At 42.4% G+C, this 25489-nt stretch overlaps 1 protein-coding gene across 1 annotated transcript in view; it reads left to right on the top strand.

Annotated features, from left to right (window-relative positions):
- sec61b (SEC61 translocon subunit beta) overlaps positions 1 to 24200 on the top strand; it is a 32418-nt gene extending 8218 nt beyond the window's left edge. Inside the window, exons 3-4 of the mRNA XM_068005042.1 lie at positions 5895 to 5996; positions 23809 to 24200. Coding sequence (XP_067861143.1) covers positions 5895 to 5996; positions 23809 to 23896 — 190 coding nt within the window. The 3' untranslated portion in view covers positions 23897 to 24200. The remainder of the gene's footprint in view (positions 1 to 5894; positions 5997 to 23808) is intronic.
- The last annotated feature ends 1289 nt before the right edge of the window (positions 24201 to 25489 follow it).

The following is a 25489-nucleotide window of genomic DNA, read 5'->3' as shown; positions in this document are numbered from 1 at the left end:
GTTCATATTTATGTTAATGGTACCCAGTTTTGTCTGGTCATCACATACCATAACTCAACTGTTGATTTGCTTTGACTGCTTATCCACATCAAGTTGTGTGTGAGCCAGAAATTTCTCCCGCACAACATTGACGAGACCAAAGCCAGAAACTCCACACCTGAACCCTGATTCCATTTCCCTGGCTGTTCACTTAGGTGTAATTTGAAAGTGTGCAAATTTGTTGGACTGTTTGATTCTCTGGTGAAAGTCTCATATCTAAGTTTGCCGATGACACAAAGATTGGTGGCATTGTAAGCAGTGTAGATGAAAACATAAAATTACAAAGGGATATTGATAGATTAGGTGAATGGGCAAAACTGTGGCAAATGGAATTCAATGTAGACAAATGTGAGGTCATCCACTTTGGATCAAAAAAGGATAGAACAGGGTACTTTCTAAATGGTAAAAAGTTAAAAACAGTGGATGTCCAAAGGGACTTAGGGGCTCAGGTACATCGATCATTGAAGTGTCATGAACAGGTGCAGAAAATAATCAATAAGGCTAATGGAATGCTGGCCTTTATATCTCGAGGACTGGAGTACAAGGGGGCAGAAGTTATGCTGCAGCTATACAAAACCCTGGTTAGACCGCACCTGGAGTACTGTGAGCAGTTCTGGGCACCGCACCTTCGGAAAGACATATTGGCCTTGGATGGAGTGCAGCGTAGGTTTACTAGAATGATACCCGGACTTCAAGGATTAAGTTACGAGGAGAGATTTCACAAATTGGGGTTGTATTCTCTGGAGTTTCGAAGGTTAAGGGGTGATCTGATCGAAGTTTATAAGATATTAAGGGGAACGGATAGGGTGGATAGAGAGAAACTATTTCCACTGGTTGGGGATTCTAGGAGTAGGGGGCACAGTCTAAAAATTAGAGCCAGACCTTTCAAGAGAGATTAGAAAACATTTCTACACACAAAGGGTGATAGAAGTTTGGAACTCTCTTCCACAAACGGCAATTGATGCTGGCTCAATTGCTAAATTTAAATCTGAGATAGATAGCTTTTTGGCAACCAAAGGTATTAAGGGATATGGGCCAAAGGCAGGTATATGGAGTTAGATCACAGATCAGCCATGATCTTATCAAATGGCGGAGCAGGCACGAGGGGCTGAATGGCCTACTCCTGTTCCTATGAGCTTCCAACCCCATATCCTATCCTCACAAGGGCTGCCTATACTGAAGCCCTCATTCATACCATTGTGACCTCCAGGTTTGCTCTCTCTAACGTTGTCTTCGCTCTTCTCCCAAGCCAAATGTTGCGTTGTTGCATCAGATTTTTGCAGCGATGATAGAACTTTGTCATTGAGTTGTGTTTTGCTTTGTTGATGTTTAGCCAGTTTAACCACAAGTAGTTCACTCCACAGATGGATTAACAAGTTTCTACATTTACACTGGTTAAGTGGCTAGTTAGCTGCTTGAGAAGTGTTAAAGGATCATTAATATTGTACATTGTGATTGGCTTCTGTTTTTTTCATTGCTGTTAACAAAATTGCATTATCAGAAATTGCACATTTCAAGGCTGCTGTTCCTGTAATTTTATGAGTCGTTCATTAATTTTGGAGCAAAACAGGCATTTCTCTGAAACGAGGAATGTCGAGCTCCTTGTCTTGTAGATGCTTCAATGTCACAACATGCCAACAAATATGATTTTATTTTTTCTTAAAAAACATCTTTTTGTCTTAGTCCTTGTTCCACACTTTTTTAAACCTGTTCAAAGATTGAATTAGACACATACTGATTTCCAGCTATAAGTCAAACCATTGTACTTTGGATTTACAGAAATGCCTCTGGGTATGTAATAAAGCCCTCCAACTTTGGGTATCGTAACTCTCTTGGTAATTTCTGATCCAGTTTAGTCACTAGGTTTGCTGTGTGATCCTCAATGCAGGCAGTGTAAATTCAGTTAGTGTGCTTAGTAATGGGAAGAAGTCCCAGTCTTCATTTTACGCCTGCAGTCAATTTCCACTCTCTTGAAAAGGGCAAAGAGCTACTGAAAACTTTTACTTCAATTACTTGAACATCCATTCTCTCTTTTGGTGCACAATGTGGACACTGTGCTAGGATTTGTATTGAACTCTGGAAATATGAAGCTGGCTTTCACTTTTTTTTCTTGAAGAATGTGTTTTCCTTACCCTTAGTTTTTCTCACCCTTCCCCCTCCTCCCCAGTCTGCCTTGCTTGACCACATACTAACTGCTGGCTGGGATGGGAGGTGATGTACTACTACCACCAATACTGCTCTCAGCCACCAGGAGGTGTGTGAGTTGCTTGGCAATGACTTGCCTTCCTATTTATCCTTTTTCTTTTTTTTGACCTCCCCGCTCAAAACATGAGATGTCTGGCCTGTGCATAGAAGTTTAGTAGAGTGAGCAATCAAATCTGTGGCCCTCCATTGTGTTGTGCTGCAAGGAAAATCACTGTGCTGTCTGTAACTGTCTTCAATTTAATACTTGCTCATAATTGCTGTTTTGTTGCAAACTAGCAGCCTTTCACTGGTGTTGGATATTTTTTGTACTCGCCTCACAAATTTTGCACCGTGCAATAGTTCCAAAATACAAAATTGATGCAAATTGGTTATAGTTTGAGCCTCATCTTTTTATTACTTGATCTAAAGCCCTCATGATAGTGTTAAACAAGCACTGAACTCCTAGATGACAACAATGCAATAAAACTGAGAGTATTACTTCTGTTTGTATCAGTAGCGAACCTTGAATAAGGATTGCATCATTGTACCTCAGTGGAATGTGTGGAGTTAGTACATTGATCCAAGATTAGTTTAGATTCACAGGACTCTTACAGGGAGCTTCGCATGGTCCCTGCTGATTTTTTTTTTCTCTCCTTCCAATGTTGGCTGAAACACAAGGTGGCCAAATCAATTGATCCAGCGGTATTTTGGCAATTCATGCAAATTTTATATGCTGGATAAATGCATGCTGCATTAGAGCAAAGAGTTCAAATATGTTGTGTACTATTTGTTTTTAGTCAATGCACTTCCATTTGTTCTTGGTGTAACTTACTGAACAGTAACAAATCCTGATGTAAGTGACTGTTGGAGAATGGAGGATGAGTTCCAGGCGGTTGACTCACACTACATGGTGCTTCATCTGCCGATTTTGTGATATTGGTCATGCTGGGACTGGTGGAATTTATCAGCTAAGTGGTGGAAAGACTTAATCTGGCCCTCCTAGAGGAGCTGACCTAATCTGGTGATCCCTTCCTGATGCCGGGCTTTGAGTACCCCTGAGGTAAATCCTCCAATGACTGGGGTGATAGGTGTTAGACTCGGTCTGTTTTTGGTCTGTTGTAAATGGTTAGCTATACAGTGTGCTTGTTGGGGAGGTCCTGATCTCCATTTCCAGCCACAAGCTTTACGTAGAGACTAGGGATCAGGCCACAATTACTTGGATCTGTGTTGCTCAGTAGTAGGGCAATGACTTCAACCGACATGACCACTAGTGTGCAAGACCCTTCCCTTCCACGATCCCTAGGTCTAAATAACCTCTGGAAACCAAACCAAACCGACTTGCCTCAGCCCTGCGACCCACATTACTCCCAGAGTAAGCACAGTCACAGAAACCTGGATCTATCAATGCCATCCTTCTGCAAGGATCACACAATAAAAATACAGTGGTTTCCAAACATTATATGTGGAAATATACAGTTTCATAAAATGTACGTAAATCTATCTTGTTGAAAATTCAAGTTTTAAAAAGAAACAAAATCCAGATCGAAGCATGTATTCTCCCATATTAAAAAGGTATTATAAATAAGACATTGGGGTTGTTTTCAAGGCTGTAATCTCTGCAATAAGATGATTGTTATAAACCACTAGGGCACTGAAGCCCTCAATTAAAATATTGCCATGTATTTATCCTAAATACCCAGAGGCCTGTCCCTAGGCCTTAAACTGCTTAATATTGTTGACATGCTACGTTGTTTTGTCCAAAAATGTCAATAAATGTCAGTCTCTAATATCTTCATGTAATTTAAATACGGTAGTAAAATAGCAAACTTGTCAATCAATCTTCCCATAAATTGTTTTATTTTCAATGTACAACTGAGTTTTATTGAGGATATTTGGGTAGCACCCCCTGACTTTTTATATTTTTAATCCTCTTCTTCAGCAGCCTCACCTAATAGTTATAGTCGAATGTTAAATTGAAGTCAGTGGGAATCGGGGAAAACTCTCCAGTGGCTGGAGTCATACCTAGCACAAAGGAAGATGGTGGTGGTTGTTGGAGGCCAATCATCTCAGCCCCAGGACATTGCTGCAGGAGTTCCTCAGGGCAGTGTCCTAGGCCCAACCACCTTCAGCTGCTTCATCAATGACCTTCCCTCCATCATAAGGTCAGAAATGGGGATGTTCGCTGATGATTGCACAGTGTTCAATTCCATTCACGACCCCTCAGATAATGAAGCAGTCCGAGCCCGCATGCAACAAAACTCGGACAACATCCAGGCTTGGGCTGATAAGTGGCAAGGAATATTCGCGCCAGGCAATGACCATCTCCAACAAGAGAGAGTCTAACCACCTCCCCTTGACATTCAATGGCATTACCATCGCCGAATTCCCCACCATCAACATCCTGGGGTCACCATTGACCAGAAACTTAACTGGACCAGCCACATAAATACCGTGGCTACAAGAGCAGGTCAGAGGCTGGGTATTCTGCGGCGAGTGACTCACCTCCTGAATCCCCAAAGCCTTTCCACCATCTGCAAGGCACAAGTCAGGAGTGTGATGGAATACTCTCCACTTGTCTGGATGAGTGCAGCTCCAACAACACTCAAGAAGCTCAACATCATCCAGGACAAAGCAGCCCACTTGATTGGCACCCCATCCACCACCCTAAACATTCACTCCCTTCACCACCGGCACACTGTGGCTGCAGTGTGTACCATCCACAGGATGCACTGCAGCAACTTGCCAAGGCTTCTTCGACAGCATCTCCCAAACCCGCGACCTCTACCACCTAGAAGGACAAGGGCAGCAGGGACGTGGGAACAACACCACCTGCACGTTCCCCTCCAAGTCACACACCATCCCGACTTGGAAATATATCGCCGTTCCTTCATCGTCGCTGGGTCAAAATCCTGGAACTCCCTTCCTAACAGCACTGTGGGAGAACCTTCACCACACGGACTGTAGCGGTTCAAGAAGGCGGCTCACCACCACCTTCTCGAGGGCAATTAGGGATGGGCAATAAATGCTGGCCTTGCCAGCGACGCCCACATCCCATGAACGAATTAAAAAAAAAAGAATGGGTGGCCTAGGCGGGACTGCACCTGCCCCAATGTCCCCTGCAAGATGGGAGGTGATGAAAACTACCTAGGTGCGACATTCTCTCCCCCCACCCCCCCCACTTGGAGGCACCACAAACTCCATTTTCAAGATGGCTTGAATTGGGAACAGAATGAAGCTCCACTCAAAACTTCCCCCCATCTGACTCCACCACACTGAATGTGAGAGCACTGTTGCTTAGCGTCGCCGTCTGTTTATGCACTCTCAAATTTTTAGCTTTTAAGTCTCTGTTCTTAATGTACCTTTTAGGGGGTGAAGTAATGTTCCATGTACAGTTTTTTTTTACATTTCTGCTGTACTCTTTGGGTTGGGGGAGAAAAGCAAAAAAATAAAAATACAGCTTGTGAAGATTAACATTACGAACATCCACGGTCTATTGCCAGAAATGATTTGAATTAGACCTGTCAAAATTACTATAATCTTGGGTAAAAGGAGGTTCCTGCTAACATAATAGTGTCTGTGATTGCAGTGCTTAGTAAGTGGTTTTTCAGTATGATCAGCTAAACATCTATTTTCCTCCTCCCCCCCCCCCCCCCCCCCCCCCCCCCTGATAGGAAAGCTACCAGCAGTGCAGTGAGCCGTGCTGGTCGAACCACCTCGACGGGCACTGGGGGTATGTGGCGGTTCTACACGGAAGATTCTCCTGGGCTTAAAGTGTAAGTACATCTTACGGACACTGAATCACAACACTGTTTTCATTTTTCCAGCTACTTGAGATTATATTTCTGTAAAATCAGCTGACAAGTGTTACTAATATCCTATAATTCCTATCCATTTTTTTTTACTAAACAATGACTGGTGATGACATCATTGAGCTGAAGGAGCTGCATTAATATATCCGGTTGATGCTAGAGGCATCCAGGTTAATGAGTGCATCTCATTGGTGTTAATTCAGATCCCTCACACTTGGGTTTAAGTTAGTAATGTGTTTTACGGTAATTCTCTAGATTTATGTCTTGTACTACATATTTTACCATCATTAGAAAATGAAGATCCCTCACATAGCTATATCTAGATATCTAAACAATATAGTTCTGGAGATGAGCTGCTTTTTGGGTAGGTCCAAAACCTCTGGTAATCTGTGGTGGTTTTGTGAAAGCACCAAAGATCTACCTGTAGTTTTTCTACTGATCAATGTCCAATCCAGTCTTGACCTTTTTGTTCCAAAGTAAAGTCAAAAATATTTGAAGTGGGAAGTAGCCAAAATGTGTTTTTATTGGTAAAGGTTTGATAAAACTATTTTTGCTGCCTTTAAACAATTGGGAGAGGATGGTGAACAGTGTAGCATGTATTGTTAGTCATGGTCACTAGCTATAATGAATGACTCTTTCTGATGACTCTATTCCCAACAGATTTGTCCTGTGTGCCCATTACTTTTTTTCCCTTTTTGTGAGGAAGAACTACTCAAGGTTGTTGTTATTGATCTATGAAGTTTAGTCACTTATGTGAAATGTTTCATTTGGAATGTATGGACGATTATATTTGCTTTCTCACATGTAATTGTACTTTACAGTGCACAAGGTGGGGGGGGAATTGAAGTTCTTGAGTCCCATTGGATATATTGATGAGATAATGGAATATAGTCCTTTAGTGAAAGGTCTGCCCATACTGCTCTAGAGCAGCCCCCAAAAGGAGACTGCAAGGCAAGAGTGCCATAATTAAAACGTAGTAAAGATCGGATGAATTAAATACGACTATTAAAACCAAAATCTGCAGGAGAATTAAACTCTAGTATATTGTGTGTACATATAAACAAATCAGTTACAGTATTAAATCTTTAGCCTAGAACCCATAAAACCTAATGATAGGAGTTTGTAATTGGAATAGAAACACAAAAGCATTATCAAATCAGAGAGAAACAACTCTGAACGCTTTGTTTTTAGATCCACCCACTCTTTGTTATCTGAAGTGCATCATCCCTGTACAGTTATCTCATGATTTTGCTTTGCAAGCAACCTTGCAGGGGGTTGCCTTTGGTGCTGCAGAGCCTATACACTCAAACTGCTAGTACTACTTCGAGTTACATCAAAACTACAGCACAGAAACAGGCCATTCGGCCCAACGGGTCTGTGCCGGCATTTATGCTCCACACGAACCTCCTCCCTTCCTATGGCATCTAACCCTATCAGCATATCCTTCTATTCCTTTCTCCCTCACGTGCTTATTTAGCTTCCCCTTAAATGCATCTATGCTATTTGCCTGAACCACTCCCTGTGGTAGGGCGTTCCACATTCTTACCACTCTTTGGTTTCTCCTGATTTCCCTATTGGATTTATAAGTGACTATTTTATATTTATGTCCTCTTGTTTTGGACTCCCCCCACAGTGAAAACATTTTCTCTACATCTACCTTATCAAAGGGTGTATCTCTTTTCTAGAGAAAAAATCTCCAGCCTGTTTAGTCTTTCCTGATAAGGATATCCTCTCAGTTCTGGTATTTTCTTGGGTTCATTTCTAAGATTTCAAACCTTAGTGCTTGATTTGCCTTTTATATGGCCTAATTAACCTGTATCGCTACTTTGTGATTTGTGTATTTGTATCCCTAGATCCCTTTGTTCCTCTATCCTGTTTAGACTCTTATCCAAGCAGTATCCCACCAAAATGCACCACCTCACACTTATCTATATTGAAATTCATTTGCCAGTTACACGCTCATTGTGCAAGTTTATTAATGTCTTCTTAAGTTTTGACGCATTCCTTCTTTGTATTAACTACACCCCCCAATTTGGTGTCATCCGCAAATTTTAAAATTGTACTTCCAAGTCCAAATCGTTAATGTAAATTGTGAACAACAGTGGTCCCAGCACCGATCCTTGTGGAACACCACTTCCCACCTTTTGCCTGTCTGAGTAGCTACCCTGAACCCCTACTTTCTGCTTTCTGTTTTGTAGCCAACTTGCTATCCATTCTGTTACCTGTTCCCTGACCCCACAAGCTCTGATCTTAATCATGAGTCTACACTGTGGTACTTTATCGAAGGCCTTTTGAAAATCCAAATATATTACATCAACTGCATTACCCTTGACTACTCTTTCTGTTACTTCCTCAAAGAATTTAGTAAGGTTGGTCAAGCATGACTTTCCCTTCTGAAATCCATGCTGATTATTTTTTATTATATTTTTGTTTTCTAGATGTCTTTCCGTTACATCTTTGAGTAAAGATTCCTTTATCTTTCCTACCACCGACGTTAAGCTAACTGGTCTATAGTTCCCTGGACTTGTTTTATCTCCCTTTTTTTAAATACAGGAATAACATTAGCTGTCCGCCAGTCCTCCGGCTCTATTCCCTTTTCTAGTGAATTTTTATCTATATGTAATAGTGCCTCTGCTATCTCTTCCCTAACTTCTTTTAATATGCTTGGATGTAATCCATTTATCCTCCCTAAGTTTGATTAGTTTATCAATTATCTCCTCCCTTTCTATCTTAAATGTTTTTTTGATCTCCTCTTCTAATGTCCTGCCCACCTTGTTAGTCTCCCTGGTAAACAGAGGCAAAGTAACTATTCAATATTTCTGCCATTTCGCTGTTGTTACCTGTGAGTTTATCTTGTGCATCCCTTAGTGGCCTTATCCCTATTCTGATTTTTCTTTTGTTATTTGTGTCTGTAGAATATTATACTATTTTTATATTCTTGATAATTTAATTCTGTAGTTCCTCTTTGCTTTCCTTATTGTTTTTTTTACTTCTTTCCTAACCTCTTCGTATTCCCTTTTGTCATCCTCTCCTTCATCGTGTGTGTACTTAGAGTATGCTTTTTTCCTTTAGTTTCAATTTTACCCTTATCTCTTTATTCATCCATGGTGTTTCATTATTGGGTGATTTGTTCTTTTTGGAGAAATATATTCCTCCTCAACTTTACTGATGTTCCCCTACACTTACTTCTCTTATCTGCTCTGGTTCATTTCCCATTACTAGATCCAGCAGTGATTCCTCTCTTGGGCTTCTCACATACTGGGTAAGAAAGGAATCCTGTACACATTGTAAAACCTCCATTCCCCTTTCCCTACCTCCTCTTGCCAGTTTATTTGGGGTAGTTGAAATCTCCCATGATTTATTATTCATTTTTTTTTTACTCATTTCATCGATTTGCCTACATATTTCATCCTCCAGTTCCCTTCCACTATTAGGTGGTCTGTAGAATATATCTATTAACGTGATCGATCCTTTCTTATCCTTTGTCTCAATCCATATGGATTCTTTTTCTATCTTAGAATATTCTTTTTTCTGTTGCCATTATGGTGACTCTAATTAGTGCCGTTTATGTTACCCTCATTCCTTAACTTGGTCTGACCTTTATTCTCATTTCCTATTTCTTTTTTCTTCACACTTATGTTATTTTCCCCAGATCTCCCCCTACCCCCGTCTTACTAGTTTAAAGTCCTATTGACAGCCCTATTTATCCTTTCCACTATTTCCATATTTATCACAAGATAACTATGGACGAGGGGAACATTCAGCTGCCTTAGCTCATCCATATCGAGAAACCTTCTGTCATCCTTACTCCAATTGTAAACAATTTTACAACACCAAGTTATAGTCCAACAATTTTATTTGAAATTCACAAGCTTTCGGAGGCTTCCTCCTTCCTCAGGTGAATGTTGTGGAAATGAAATCCTCGAACCCTTCGCATTTATAAATCACAGAACAATACCTGGTGATTACAGATAGTCTTTCCAACTGCCCGTTGCCAAGGCAATCACAGTGTGCAGACAGAGAGGTGTTACCTACAAGGCCACCGAATATACAAACAACCAAAAAAAAAGGCAGAAACATCGAAACATCTGGAAGGAAGAGAAAGACAGCAAATGACCAGTTATATTAAAAACAGAAACATTTGTTCGCTGGTGGGGTTACGTGTAGCGTGACATGAACCCAAGATCCCGGTTGAGGCCGTCCTCATGGGTGCGGAACTTGGCTAGCAATTTCTGCTCGACGATTTTGCGTTGTCGTGTGTCTCGAAGGCCGCCTTGGAGTATGCTTACCCGAAGGTCGGTGGCTGAATGTCCTTGACTGCTGAAGTGTTCCCCGACTGGGAGGGAACCCTCCTGTCTGGCGATTGTTGCGCGGTGTCCGTTCATCCGTTGTCGCAGCGTCTGCATGGTCTCGCCAATGTACCATCCTCTGGGGCATCCTTTCCTGCAACGTATGAGGTAGACAACGTTGGCCGAGTCACAGGAGTATGAACCATGCACCTGGTGGGTGGTGTCCTCTCGTGTGATGGTGGTACCTGTGTCGATGATCTGGCATGTGTTGCAGAGGTTACCGTGGCAGGGTTGTGTGGTGTCGTGGACGCTGTTCTCTTGAAAGCTGGGTAATTTGCTGCGAACGATGGTCTGTTTGAGGTTGGGTGGCTGTTTAAAGACGAGTAGTGGAGGTGTGGGGATGGCCATAGCGAGGTGTTCGTCGTCATTGATGACATGTTGAAGGCTGCGGAGAACATGGCGTAGTTTCTCTGCTCCGGGGAAGTACTGGAGTGGAGTGGAGAAACTACGCCATGTTCTCCGCAGCCTTCAACATGTCATCAATGACGACGAACACCTCGCTATGGCCATCCCCACACCTCCAGCACTCGCCTTTAAACAGCCACCCAACCTCAAACAGACCATCGTTCGCAGCAAATTACCCAGCTTTCAGGAGAACAGCGTCCACAACACTACAAAAACTTGCCACGGTAACCTCTGCAACACATGCCAGATCATCGACACAGGTACCACCATCACACGAGAGGACACCACCCACCAGGTGCATGGTTCATACTCCTGTGACTCGGCCAACGTTGTCTACCTCATACGTTGCAGGAAAGGATGCCCCAGAGGATGGTACATTGGCGAGACCATGCAGACGCTGCGACAACGGATGAACGGACACCGCGCAACAATCGCCAGACAGGAGGGTTCCCTCCCAGTCGGGGAACACTTCAGCAGTCAAGGACATTCAGCCACCGACCTTCGGGTAAGCATACTCCAAGGCGGCCTTCGAGACACACGACAACGCAAAATCGTCGAGCAGAAATTGCTAGCCAAGTTCCGCACCCATGAGGACGGCCTCAACCGGGATCTTGGGTTCATGTCACGCTACACGTAACCCCACCAGCGAACAAATGTTTCTGTTTTTAATATAACTGGTCATTTGCTGTCTTTCTCTTCCTTCCAGATGTTTCTATGTTTCTGCCTTTTTTTTTGGTTGTTTGTATATTCGGTGGCCTTGTAGGTAACACCTCTCTGTCTGCACACTGTGATTGCCTTGGCAACGGGCAGTTGGAAAGACTATCTGTAATCACCAGGTATTGTTCTGTGATTTATAAGTGCGAAGGGTTCGAGGATTTCATTTCCACAACATTCACCTGAGGAAGGAGGAAGCCTCCGAAAGCTTGTGAATTTCAAATAAAATTGTTGGGCTATAACTTGGTGTTGTAAAATTGTTTATAATTGTCAACCCCAGTCCATCTCCACATCATCCTTACTCCAATCACAGCATCCCATTGTTTGTGATTCCCAGATTTGTGCCACCACTACCCTACCTCGAAGTCCAGTCCATGTATTGATCACTTTTTTTGAATGAAGAACAACTTGCTGACATCTATCCTAAATTTGTTTTGAACCTATGAACCCCTTGTTAGGTTACCTTGAAGTAGTACTCAATTTACTTTTTCTATATTCACTATATTTTGTACCTCCTGAGGTTCCCCCTTTCAGTTGCCTACTTTCAGAGTTGAAAAGCCCACGTTTTTCCAGTCTTTTGTTGCTTGTAGATCTCCCTTAGGACTCTTCTCTGCAGCACCTCCAGGACTTGAAATGTCTTGAATAAAAACAGAAAATGCTGGAAACACTCAGCAGGTCAAGCAGAGTCTGTGGAGAGAGACAATACAAAGCTAAGTGGGAAAGTAAGCTGTGAGGAGGTCACAAAGAGGCTGCAAAGGGATTTGGACAGGTTAAGTGACTGGGTGAGAATGTGGCAGATGGAGTATAATGTGGGGAAATGTGAAATTATCCACTTTGGTAGGAAGAATAGAAAAGCAGAATATTTTTAAAAGGTGAGAGACTCAGAAATGTTGGTATTCAGAGGGATTTGGGTGTCCTTGTACACGAATCACAGAAAGTTAATGTGCAGGCACAGCAAGCAATCAGGAAGGCAAATGGTATGCTAGCCTTTATTGCAAGGGGTTTGGATTATGAGTAAGGAGGTCTTGCTGCAATTATATAGGGCTCTGGTGAGACCACACCTGGAGTAGTGTGTACAGTTTTGGCCTCCTTACCTAAGGAAAGATATATTTGCTTTAGAGGAAGTGCAACGAAGGTTCACTAGATTGATTCCTGGGACGAGAGGTTTGTCCTATGAGGAGAGATTGAGTAGAATGGGCCTATGTTCTTTGGAGTTTAGAAGAATGAGAGGTGATCTCATTGAAACGTTCAAAATTCTTAGAGGGTTTGACAGGGTAGATGCTGAGAGGCTGTTTCCCCTGGCTGGAGAGTCTAGAACTAGGGGTCATTTTAAAAAAAATATTCATTCATGGGATATGGGCGTCGCTGACGAGGCCATCCCTAATTGCCCCTGGAGAAGGTGGTGGTGAGCCGCCACCTTGAACCACTGCAGTCAGTGTGGTGAAATTTCTCCCACGGTGCTCTTAAGTAGGGGGTTCCAGGATTTTGACCCAGCGACGATAAAGGAACGGTGATATATTTCCAAGTCAGGATGCTGTGTGACTTGGAGGGGAACGGCAGGTGGTGTTGTTCCCATGTGTCTGCTGCCCTTGTCCTTCTAGGTGGTAGAGGTCGCGGGTTTGGGAGGTGCTGTCGAAGAAGCCTTGGCGAGTTGCTGCAGTACATCCTGTGGATAGTACACACTGCAGCCTGGTACGCTGGTGGTGATGGAAGTGAATGTTTAGGGTGGTGGATGGGGTGCCAATCAAGCGGGCTGCTTTGTCCTGGATGGTGTCGAGCTTCTTGAGTGTTGTTGGAGCTGCACTCATCCAGGCAAGTGGAGAGTATTCCATCACACTCCTGACTTGTGCCTTGCAGATAGTGGCAAGGCTTTGGGGAGTCAGGAGGTGAGTCATTCGCCGCAGAATACCCAGCCTCTGGCCTGCTCTTGTAGCCACAGAATTTTTGTGGCATGGTCTCAAGATAAGGGGTTGGCCATTTAGGACCGAGATGAGGAAAAATTTCTTTACTCAGAGGGTTGTGACTCTTTGGAATTCTCTACCCTAGAGGGATGTGGATGCTCAGTTATTGAGTATGTTCAAGACTGAGATCGATGGATTTTTGGACACTAAGGGAATCCAGGGATATGGGGAAAATGGAGTTGAGGTCAAAGATCAGCCATAATCTTATTGAATGGCGGAGCAGGCTCGAGGGGCCGTCTGACCTACTCCTCCTATTTCTTATGCTCTTAAATAGAGTTAACGTTTCAGGTCGATGACCTTAGTTGTGACTCAGCAGCCAAAACTGGATACAGCCCTGAAAATGTGGGGTGACCAGAGCACTGTGCAGTTTTTACGTGACATCTTACTTTACTGAGTTAGTGTGGTTCAGCGTTTTATTTGCTTTGTCGATTGCTATTAAGTGCCAAATCTATTAGCTCCCACAATTCTTTCAGCTTCACTCTTGTCTAATTCAGTACCGTTCAGTAGGATACATAAGTCCCATCTGCAATACCTCACACTTATCCTTATCTAACTGAGTATTGACTGCTGTTTATTGGATTATTTTCAAAACAAGTTATCCTCCAAGCTTTTTCCTGATGCTCTAATAATCCTTCCTCTACATTCCTGTATTTAAAATTGCCATATCTACATTGGGGAATTGGATTTTAATTTTGAATATTTATATTTATTTGCTTGCTCTCTCTTTCCCCTGCTCCCTTCCTCCTTGTTTATATACTAAATGCTACATGATTAACAAACTTCCTCCCCATCCCACTCGACCCCCTGGTATGACTCGTATATAGCAATCTTATTCTGGTTTACAAATTAGACGTTCATGTGGCTAACATTAAAAGGCTGCTGGAGGGTGGAAGCTTTTGCTGCAAACAAAGTGCATAACTGCATGTGATGACTTTCTGTAAACCAGAATAAGTGTGAAACTGCAACTGAGATATAAATGGGGGTGAAGAGGCACGTTTCTGTTGGTTGTAAGACTTCAGTAAAATTATTGCAAGCTTTTTTAGCTTGGGATAGCAAAGGTGAAACATTATAATGGTATTAGCATTAAAGTTTCAGCTTCTGAGAAGAACAAAGGATCACAGTAAACCAGCTCTGTTTACACTTCCATTATTAAAAAATCCCTTGCCTATCATGCAGTTCAGCACACAGGAAACAGTTAGTGCCTTGAGGTTATGTGACATGTGTAACATTATTTCCCTGGGTAGAATGTACAGTTTTGGAGCAGTTTTAATAAGTTACTTCAGTTCCCTTACCAAATCAGAAACAGTAACTTTTCACGGTAATACCCTGATGTCCTTAAGATTGGCTGTATAAACAAAATCTAGGTTTGATTCTTGCAACTTTTTGTTTAAAGAAAGGAATCCTAAGGTCAGACTCCTTTGGTCCTAGTTTTGTGGTTTTTAACTGCTCTTGATCTAATAGTTGCTAACGTAAATAAAAACAGGAATTGTTGGAAATACACAGCGGGTCGTTGTCATCTGTAAAGTGAAAAGACCGGTTCAGTGTCTTTTCTCTTTATAAATGCTGACAGACCTCTCGCTTTGTCTTTATTTGAATTTCTGGGTATTTTTTCCTTTTTATTTGTTAGCAGAAATATCTGTGCTGCTGTCAGTGTACCACTGGTGTTCTTTCCTTCTCTCTTGCCCTCCCGAGTAGCTTGTTGATTTAGGTTTTCATGGGTATCTAGGATAGTATAAGTACCAGCATCGCACCGCTTTTGCAGAGTAATTCCACAGCTATTTACAATTTACAATTTTTTTTTTATTATTCTTTCTTGCGTTTAAACACCTCCAGGCCACGTATCATCATCAACTAAAAGAACAGACAGTCCCAAGCCTTTGCTACTTTCTGAGTGAGAAGTTATTGAGGACAGCACAGAGTGACTTGTCCACTTTCATTATTGCCTTGTGCAAAAACATATAGCAGATCTAATCACACATAATACAGCTTGTTATACAATGATGCAGACTCAATGTAAAATATAATTGAACCCATTGAAAACATAATCAGTAAGCTTTGTGGGTCCATTGGTATTGCTGTTCATTTTTTAAAAAAGAAATACTGTGTGTTTGTAGGTAAAAGTTAAGGTAGAACCAGTTTTTAAACAAGATGACCAATTCCTCCTTTTACTTTGTGTGAGCAATGAAGTTTCACATCTATTTAAAGCAGTGCCAAGCAGTTAAGCACTGAATATTCTACTGATTTTTGTTGAATGTCCAGTTCTTTGGGATGATTTAATATGCCAGAATATTTAACAGTTTGCTGGTTAGAGGTCCATCAGTCAAGATCCTGCTTTTAGCTGCTTGTTGGCCCCACTGATTAACCTCGTGCATTGTTGCAGGTTTACTATACAAAATACTAAATGGATATATTATACAAGTTGAATTAATTTATAATTAAATGATCAGCATTGCAGAATGAAATGTATGTAAAATAGAGTTGCATTAGCATCCTACCTTTTTAACTTGACAACTAAATTGCAACATAATTACAAATAAATGGAGTTATTATTTTGCATTCTGAACTTTGTAACCATGCAGCAGGTTGTGATTGGGGCAGTAACCTGTTAAATGCAGACTCGTGAGTTTCAAAGGATGAAAAGTAGGATGCCGTGCAAGCTGAAATTTAGAATACCGTCTTTTTGATGAACAGAAAAAAAGACAACTGTCTCTAACTCCCACATTTAGTGACCTTTCAAATTTGGTCTTTTTATCTCCTTTTTAAAACAAATTATCTCCTATGTGATGCCTGCCTCAGGTTCTGTGCAGAGAGATAAGATGTGCTATGATAAGCTGATTAAATCACATCCCACGCTATTTCTTTAGGGAGTTGGGCTACATAAATGAGAATGCAAGACAATCATGAAAACTAAATGACATGTGACCCTTCAACTGTTTTAACTGGACAAAATTCCCCATGACTTCTACAGAGGCAAACCAAGGCCACTACTACTGATTTGTACCATAAGACCTGACTGCGCTTTAGACTAAATTTCTTTGACGTGGTAGAAGTGTTAATGTATTTATTTATTGGCCTCCATTAACTGTCTTGACTGTTTCGCATATGCTATCACAGGTTAAGTACTGGGGGGTTAGGTTGGAGGGAAGTATTTTGGTAAATATGACTTTTCCAATTTTATAGTTTAACAAGAAAAGAGATTTCTCTCAAACAGTTCAATGCTTTAAGTAAAGCGTAACGTGATTAAAGGCCAATTATTGACTGTGAAACTTAGTCAGTGCTGTATAGACTGGGGGGGGGGGGGAGAGGGCAAAAGATTTCAGGTAACTTGAGTTTAGATGATTTTAACTTGTTCGCATCAAATTTCTGTAGCTGACCATCTGGCTATGTTGTAATTTTAGAGCAGTTTGACTAGGATGTGTAACTTTCCATTCAATGTGATCGGAACTGTTTTCCTTGTCTATATTTGGCAACCATAGGTGAGGGGGGGGGGGGGAGTACGCATAGTCTTAGTATCAGATTTTAATTAAGTAGAATCACTGGTGAGATTTAATCAAAGGGAAATAGTTTAGGGGTCTATTACCCTAATTTTTTTTTATTCGTTCATGGGATGTGGGCGTCGCTGGCGAGGCCAGCATTTATTACCCTAATGTACAATTCCTAACGATAGATGTGCCCCATATTGAGAGGTGTGTGTATAATAATCCTTTATTGAAAAGCTCCTGTGCAGATCCCAGGATTTTTTGTACCCTGTTAACTCAGCACGATTATTGTGTACATACTTCATCATGCTCCCTTTCCTATCATCAGACTGCATCAGAGAAAGTTACGGCACAGAAGGCAGCCATTCGGCCCATAGTGTCCGTGCCGGCCGAGAAAGAGCTATCTAGCTTAATCCCACTTTCCAGCACTTGGTCCGTAGCCTTGTAGATTACAGCCCTTCAAGTGCACATCCAAGTACTTTTTAAATGAGTTGAGGGTTTCTGCCTCTACCACCCTTTCAGGGTGTGAGTTCCAGACCCCCAACACCCTCTGGGTGAAAACATTTCTCCTCAGCTCCCCTCTAATCCTTCTACCAATTACTTTAAATCTATGCCCCCCTGGTCACTGACCCTCTGCTAAGGGAAATAGGTCCTCCCTATCCACTCTATCTGGTCCAGTTATTATTTTATATACCTCAATTAAATCTCCTCTCAGCCTCCTTTATTCCAAAGAAAACAACCCCAGCCTATCCAATCTTTTCTCATAGCTAAAATTCTCCAGCCCTGTCAACATCCTCGTAAATCTCCTCTGCACCCTCTCTAGTGCAATCACATCTTTAATGTGATGACCAGAACTGTACACAGTACTCTGTTTTATACAGTTCTAGGATAACCTCCCTGCTCTTATGTTCTGTGCGTCAGCTAATAAAGGAAAGTATCCCGTATGCCTTTTTACCACCTTATCTACCAGTCCTGTTACCTTCAGGGATCTGTGGACATGCACTCCAAGGTCCCTCACTTCCTCTACACCTCTCAGTATCCTCCCATTTATTGTGTACTCCCTTGCCTTGTTTGCACTCCCCAAATGCATTACCTCACACTTATGGATTGAATTCCATTTGCCACTTTTCTGCCCACCTGATCAGCCCATTGATATCTTCCTGCAGTCTACAGCTTTCCTCCTCACTATCAACCACACAGCCAATTTTTGTATTATCTGCAAACTTCTTGATCAAACCCCCCACATTCAAGTCCAAATCATTAATATATACCACAAAAAGCAAGGGTCCTCGTATTGAGCCCTGCGGGACCCCACTGGAAACAGCCTTCCAGTCGCAAAACACCCGTGAGCCGTTACCCTTTGCTTCCTGCCTCTGAGCCAATTTTGGATCCAACTAGCCACTTTCCCTTGGATCCCATGGGCTTTTACTTTTTTGACCAGTCTGCCATGTGGGACCTTGTCAAAAGCCTTGCTAAAATCCATGTACACTACATCAGACGCGTTACTCTCATTGACCTCCTTGTTACCTGCTCAAAAAATTCAATCAAGTTAGTCAGACATGACCATCCCTTAACAAATCCATACTGACTGTCCTTGATTAACCTGTCTTTCTAAATGACTATTTATGCTATCCCTCAGTTATGCTATTTATCCCTCCGAATCGATTTCAATAATTTGCCCACCACCGAGGTTAGACTGACTGGCCTATAATTACTCGGTCTATCTCTTTCTCCCTTTTTAAACAATTGTACAACGTTAGCAGTCCTCCAATCCTCCGGCACCATGCCTGTATCCAGTGAGGATTTGAAAATGATGGTCAGAGCCTCCGCTATTTCCTCCCTTGCTTCTCTTAACAGCCTGGAATACATTTCATCCGGGCCTGGTGATTTATCTACTTTCAAAGATGCTAATCCCCTTAATACTTCCTCTCTCACTATGCTTATCCCATCCAATATTTCACACTCCTCCTTAACTACAATCTCTGCATTGCCCCCCTCTTTTGTGAAGACAGACGCAAAGTATTCATTAAGAACCTTGCATCAGCCAGGCAGCATGGAGTTTCGTTATGTTCGTGTTCATGTTTGAGTAAGTGGGGATCTACCCCTTTGGAGTGTGTCCACATTGAAGATCTATCAAAATAAGACTTTGAGGCTGTACAGCGATGACCTTTGACAATAAACCTTTATAAAACACGGGGCAAAATTCCTGTTTTCGGGACTTATAGGGGGAGAAATAGGAACAGGAGTAGGCCATTCAGCCCCTCGATCTTGTTCCGCCTTTCAGTGAGATCACGGTTCACCTGAAATCGTAGTAGATGTGGCATTCCATCGCTTTTTACTTCCATCTGATTTTTGGCTAAAATTAATGAAGAGGGGCATTTCATCTCCCAACTCTCTGTTTTTAAACATGTATTTAGCTGTTACATTAATATTCCTCTTATAAGGAATAACAACTTTTGCATTAATCCTGAAGTCTTATTTCTTTCTGGGCTTCATCTTTTGAATAATTTGGTTCAGTGCTTTGATTTGCCGTTTAAGGTAATACAGGGGATTTCTCGGGTATTTTCACCCATCTTTCTTTGAAGGTCAAATAGTACTGTAGTTATGTATCTCAGTGGTAGATGAGTTTATCAACTTTGACTGTGTTTCAAAATATATGCACACATTGATCTGAGGCTTTCAATATCTTGTGCTCATTGCACTCATGGGAAATGAAATAGGAGCTTTATGTCAAAGTCCATTCTTCATCCAATAACTGCAGTGACACAGATGAGTTCAGGATTTTAAGGATTCTTTTTAAAAATCATTCAGTAGTCAAGACAGTGTGCGATTGCCTACTTTTTAAAATCCAGCATATTTTTAGTCTCTAACTCTATTTTTAAAAAAAACTTCCATTTATGTAAATGGTTTGAAAGTAAAAAGCAGACCAATGAATTCCACTGTAAAATCATTGTATGGGTTACAGCACAGAAGGAGGCCATTCGGTCCGTCAAGCCCATGCCGGCTCATTGTAAGAGCAATCCAGTTTTAGTCCCATTCCTCTGCAGCCCTGCAAACATCCCCATCCTCAATGATGGCGGAGTCCAGCACTTAAGTGCAAAAGACAAGGCTGAAGCGTTTGCAACCATCTTCAGCCAGAAGCGTCGAGTGGATGACCCATCTCGGCCTCCTCCCGATATCCCCACCATCACAGAAGCCAGTCTTCAGCCAATTCGATTCACTCCACGTGATATCAAGAAACGGCTGAGTGCACTGGATACAGCAAAAGCTATGGGCTCCGACAACATCCCAGCTGTAGTGCTGAAGACTTGTGCTCCAGAACTAGCTGCGCCTCTAGCCAAGCTATTCCAGTACAGCTACAACACTGGCATCTACCCGACAATGTGGAAAATTGCCCAGGTATGTCCTGTCCACAAAAAGCAGGACAAATCCAATCCGGCCAATTACCGCCCCATCAGTCTACTCTCAATCATCAGCAAAGTGATGGAAGGTGTCGTCGACAGTGCTATCAAGCAGCACTTACTCACCAATAACCTGCTCACCGAAGCTCAGTTTAGGTTCCGCCAGGACCACTCAACTCCAGACCTCATTAGAGCCTTGGTCCAAACATGGACAAAAGAGCTGAATTCCAGAGGTGAGGTGAGAGTGACTGCCCTTGACATCAAGGCAGCATTTGACCGAGTGTGGCACCAAGAAGCCCTAGTAAAATTGAAGTCAATGGGAATCAGGGGGAAAACTCTCCAGTGGCTGGAGTCATACCTAGCACAAAGGAAGATGGTCATGGTTGTTGGAGGCCAATCATCTCAGCCCCAGGACATTGCTGCACGAGTTCCTCAGGGCAGTGTCCTAGGCCCAACTATCTTCAGCTGCTTCATCAATGACCTTCCCTCCATCATAAGGTCAGAAATGGGAATGTTCGCTGATGATTGCACAGTGTTCAGTTCCGTTCGCAACCCCTCAAATAATGGAGCAGTCCAAGCCCGCATGCAGCAAGACCTGGACAACATCCAGGCTTGGGCTGATAAGTGGCAAGTAACATTCGTGCCAGGCAATGACCATCTCCAATAAGAGAGTCTAACCACCTCCCCTTGACATTCAACGGCATTACCATAGCCGAATCCCCCACCATCAACATCCTAGGGGTCACCATTAGCCAGAAACTTAACTGGACCAACCATATAAATACTGTGGCTACAAGAGCAGGTCAGAGGCTGGGTATTCTGCGGCGAGTGACTCGCCTCCTGACTCCCCAAAGCCTTTCCACCATCTACAAGGCATAAGTCAGGAGTGTGATGGAATACTCTCCACTTGCCTGGATGAGTGCAGCTCCAACAACACTCAAGAAGCTCGACACCATCCAGGACAAAGCAGCCCGCATGATTGGCACCCCATCCACCACCCTAAACATTCACTCCCTTCACCACTGGCGCACTGTGGCTGCAGTGTGTACCATCCACAGGATGCACTGCAGCAACTTGCCAAGACTTCTTCGACAGCACCTCCCAAACCCGCGACCTTTACCACCTAGAAGGACAAGGGCAGCAGGCACATGGGAACAACACCACCTGCACCCTCCAAGTCACACACCATCCTGACTTGGAAATATATCGCCGTTCCTTCATCGTCGCTGGGTCAAAATCCTGGAACTCCCTAACAGCACTGTGGGAGAACCGTCACCACACGGACTGCAGCGGTTCAAGAAGGCGGCTCACCACCACCTTCTCAAGGGCAATTAGGGATGGGCAATAAATGCCGGCCTTGCCAGCGATGCCCATGTCCCACGGATGAATAATTAAAAAAAATAAAAAATTTATTCAATTCCTTTTTAAAAGCCACGATTGAATCTGCTTCCACCACCATTTCAGGCAGTGCATTCCAGATCATAACTATTTGCTGCGTAAAGAAGTTTTTCCTCATGTCTCCTTTGGTTCTTTTGCCAATCACCTTAAATCTGTGCCAATCACCTTAAATCTGTGTCCTCTGGTTCTCTACCCTTCTGCCAATGGGAACAATTTCTCTTTATTTACTTTATCTGAACCCTTCATGATTTTGAACACTTCTATCAAATCTCTTCTCGGCCTTCTTTGCTCTAAGGAGAACAACCCCAGCTTGTCCAGTCTATCCACGTAACTGAAGTCTCCAATCCTTGGTACCATTCTAGTAAATCTTTTCTGCACCCTCTCTAAGGCCTTCACATCCTTCCTAAACCGTGGTGCCCAGAATTGGACACAATACTCCAGTGGTGGCCGAACCAGTGTTTTATAAAGGTTCAACATAACTTCCTTGCTTTTGTACCCCATGCCTCTATTTATAAAACCCCAGGATCGCATATGGTTTTTTTTAAACCGCTTTCTCAACTTGTCCTGCCACCTTCAAAGATTTGTGTACATGGTGTCTCGGTTTCTGCACCCCCTTAATTAAACTGTGTTTCTTCTTTGGTTATTTGTCCAGAATTTAAGAACACAGGCTTTTTTTTAAATATAGCTGAGCTTTTTATGTACATTTGTCAATCAATTTTCTTTTATTATACCTTCATAATTCTGACCCGGTTATCACATATAAGGACGCGTTTTTAAACGTGTCCTGTGCATTCTTCTTGACCAGATCGATAGAAGTAATATTGTGTTGACTGTGGTGTGATCTCTGTTTCACTGCCCTCTGTCCCAGTCCAATTTATGCTGTGTGCAGCATTAATAGCCAATTAGATACCAGTATTTAATGCTTTGTTTGGGCAGAACGTGGCCTTTGTGTTCAAATATTTTAAAATCAGCTTAGCATGAAGCCTGTTAATTTTATGCCTGAATTGAGTCCCTCACTAGGAGGGAAGATCAGAGTAAATGGACAATAATAAAAAGCAAGTGCGGTTATGTTGTGCGTGATACTGCACTTCGTTTTGCTAAGTTCTAATACAGAAACTAGCGTTACCTAAAATTGCTGTACACACCCTTGAGTTTGTTGTCGCTGTCAGGTTTTCTTCAGTTTTCTTAAAAGTAAATTGCACTTCACGTAGAACCGTTAGATATTGGGAATTGTGCTGGTTCTGAATTAGTGAACCATTGGGAACCACTGGCAAAGCAGTAGGAGAGGGAGGTTCTGGATTTACACGATTTACTTAATCTCTGTTTAAATTCAATCTCCCCATAAACTGATGAGAATCAGCTGTGAACAATTTTATTTGAGGTTAGAATGTGAACAGGGTTTCCTGATCATGTGTAAAACTTAGAATATGCAATGTTGTGACAACTATCCTGTCCTGAATTATGAAGTTGTAATTGAATATACTTTTTTTTGGCCTGGATAGCCTAAAGCTCGTGTCAGAGCTTGATGATTAAGATGAAGAACTGCTAGGGGCTCTGATTCCTGCTGAGGATTATTGTACAATGTAGATCGGTACATTTAGCTTTAACTATTGGAGGGAGAAGTGAAAACAAAGCTGTTTGAGGAAATTCAGTTTTCCAATCTAAAATGTACCTGGGTTATAATTGTAGGTGCAAATTTTTTTCTGATATTCTTCATTTGGTTTTAAAATCTTTGGATATGTGGTATTATGTAGTTTTTTAAAGTCTATTAAAAAGGAGAGATATTTAAAGTGAATAATGGGCAGAAAGGTGCATGCTGAATAGTTCTGGGGCAGAATCCTGCCCAAGATGAGGAAGCAGGAATAACTGTGTTTTTGATATTCTGCTTTTTCTCTAACTATACTGGTAAAACTAGCATTGTGTGGGTACTCATGCTACACCACTAGGTGTCTCTTTTGTCCCTTGTATTGCTGTCATTGCATTGACATTGAACATATAAAAGCAAGTAGCGGTGTATGTACTGTTAAATGTGCTTCTATTGATTATTTTTTTCCCCCCTCTCTCCTCAGTGGGCCTGTTCCAGTGCTGGTTATGAGCCTACTGTTCATCGCTTCAGTATTTATGCTGCACATCTGGGGCAAGTACACTCGCTCATAGACGAGACTTCAGCGACTTCCCCTCCTTTCAACTTAATGTATTCATTCATCCTGGACCAAATGCCTATTTTTATGGGAACTGAATTCTAATATGTTAAACCTCACCTTCCACTCATGAAGATTAAAGCGACGATCCAGGACTGGGTGTAGCAGCTCGGTCCTTTTCCTAATTTTCATAAGGAGAAGTGCTGTCTTTCTGTTGGATTTATAAAATCTTCATTGAAAGTCTCTTTCCTACCCTTTGTCTTACACTTTTTTTGTAAAACAGCTCAGTAATGTTCTGCAATAAAAAAAAGTATTACTTATTACTGTATGTTGTGTTTTTTCAGCATAAACAAAACAATTTTACCTACATAATTCACTCTACAAATCATTGTATATGTTGCACTTTGGGATGTTCTGATAGACATGATAAGGCATCATAAAAGTACAAATTTTTAACTCTCATCAATGCTAAATAGATCAATTATCACAATGCACCTCCTCTTGATAAGATTCCTGTTTTAAAAAAATACTCGAGAACTGGATGACAATGGGCTAGACACTGATCTTTTACCCATGGGACTTCGGTTCAAATCCACTCTATACTAATGGGATGAAAATCCCCTCCTGCCTGTTGCCTATTAGTTTCCTGTGTGGGGCTGGAGAGTGCTCTTTTCCGGCTGAGGTACATTATTGGGACAGGGTAGAGAGAGTTTCACGCTTCATTTAGATGTCCTGTACTTGACCTGGGAGTGCTTCATTCTGACTGGGTGTCGGAATGGAACATTTTCCATTTCAAACACTAACAGCCCTTGTGAGCACAAAAACATCCTAATATAGGAACAGGAGTAGGCCATTCGGCCCCTCGAGCCTGTTCCATCATTCTATTAGATTGTGGCTGACCTGTACCTCAATTCCATTTACCTGCCTTTTCTCCATGTCCCTTTATACTCTTGCCTAACAAAAATCTGATTTTAGTCTTGAAAATTTCAATTGACCCGGTATCCACAGCCTTTTGAGGGAAAGAGTTCCAGATTTCCACTACCATTTGTGTGAAAAGGTGCTTCCTGGTTTAACTTCCAAATGGCCTAACTCTTAAATTAAAATTATGCCCCACTCTGTTCTAGATTTCCCCCACCAGAAGAAATAGTTTCTCTTTATCTACCTTATCAAATCCCTTTTATCATTTTAAACACCTTGGGCTCGATGTTACCAGGCCTGCGGGTTTCCGGCAGGTTGGGTTTCGGGAGCGTGGTCAACACGCTCGGTGAAATTAGTGGGTTGCCCACGCGATTGTAGCAGGCAACACACTAATAGGAATCACTTACCTGCTCCTCCGGGGTCCGCGATGCTGGTCTGTGCGTCGGGCGGGCTGCGCATGCGCAGTACGATCTGTCAGCTGGAGGCTCTCTAGTTAAAGGGGCAGTCCTCCACTGACAGATGCTGCAACCAATGGAACAAATTACAGCATGGAGCAGCCCAGGGGGAAGGCTGCTCCCAGTTTAATGATGCCTCACCCCAGGTATCATCAGATGGGGAGACAGAGATCTTCCACCCGGCGGGCGGGAGGAAGCGGCCAGCCTCTGCCACCAAGAAGGCCTGGCTCGAGGTG

Source organism: Heptranchias perlo, chromosome 2, assembly GCF_035084215.1.
Source record: "Heptranchias perlo isolate sHepPer1 chromosome 2, sHepPer1.hap1, whole genome shotgun sequence".
Taxonomy (NCBI): Eukaryota; Metazoa; Chordata; class Chondrichthyes; order Hexanchiformes; family Hexanchidae; genus Heptranchias; species Heptranchias perlo.
This window is presented reverse-complemented; position numbering and strand designations above follow the sequence as displayed.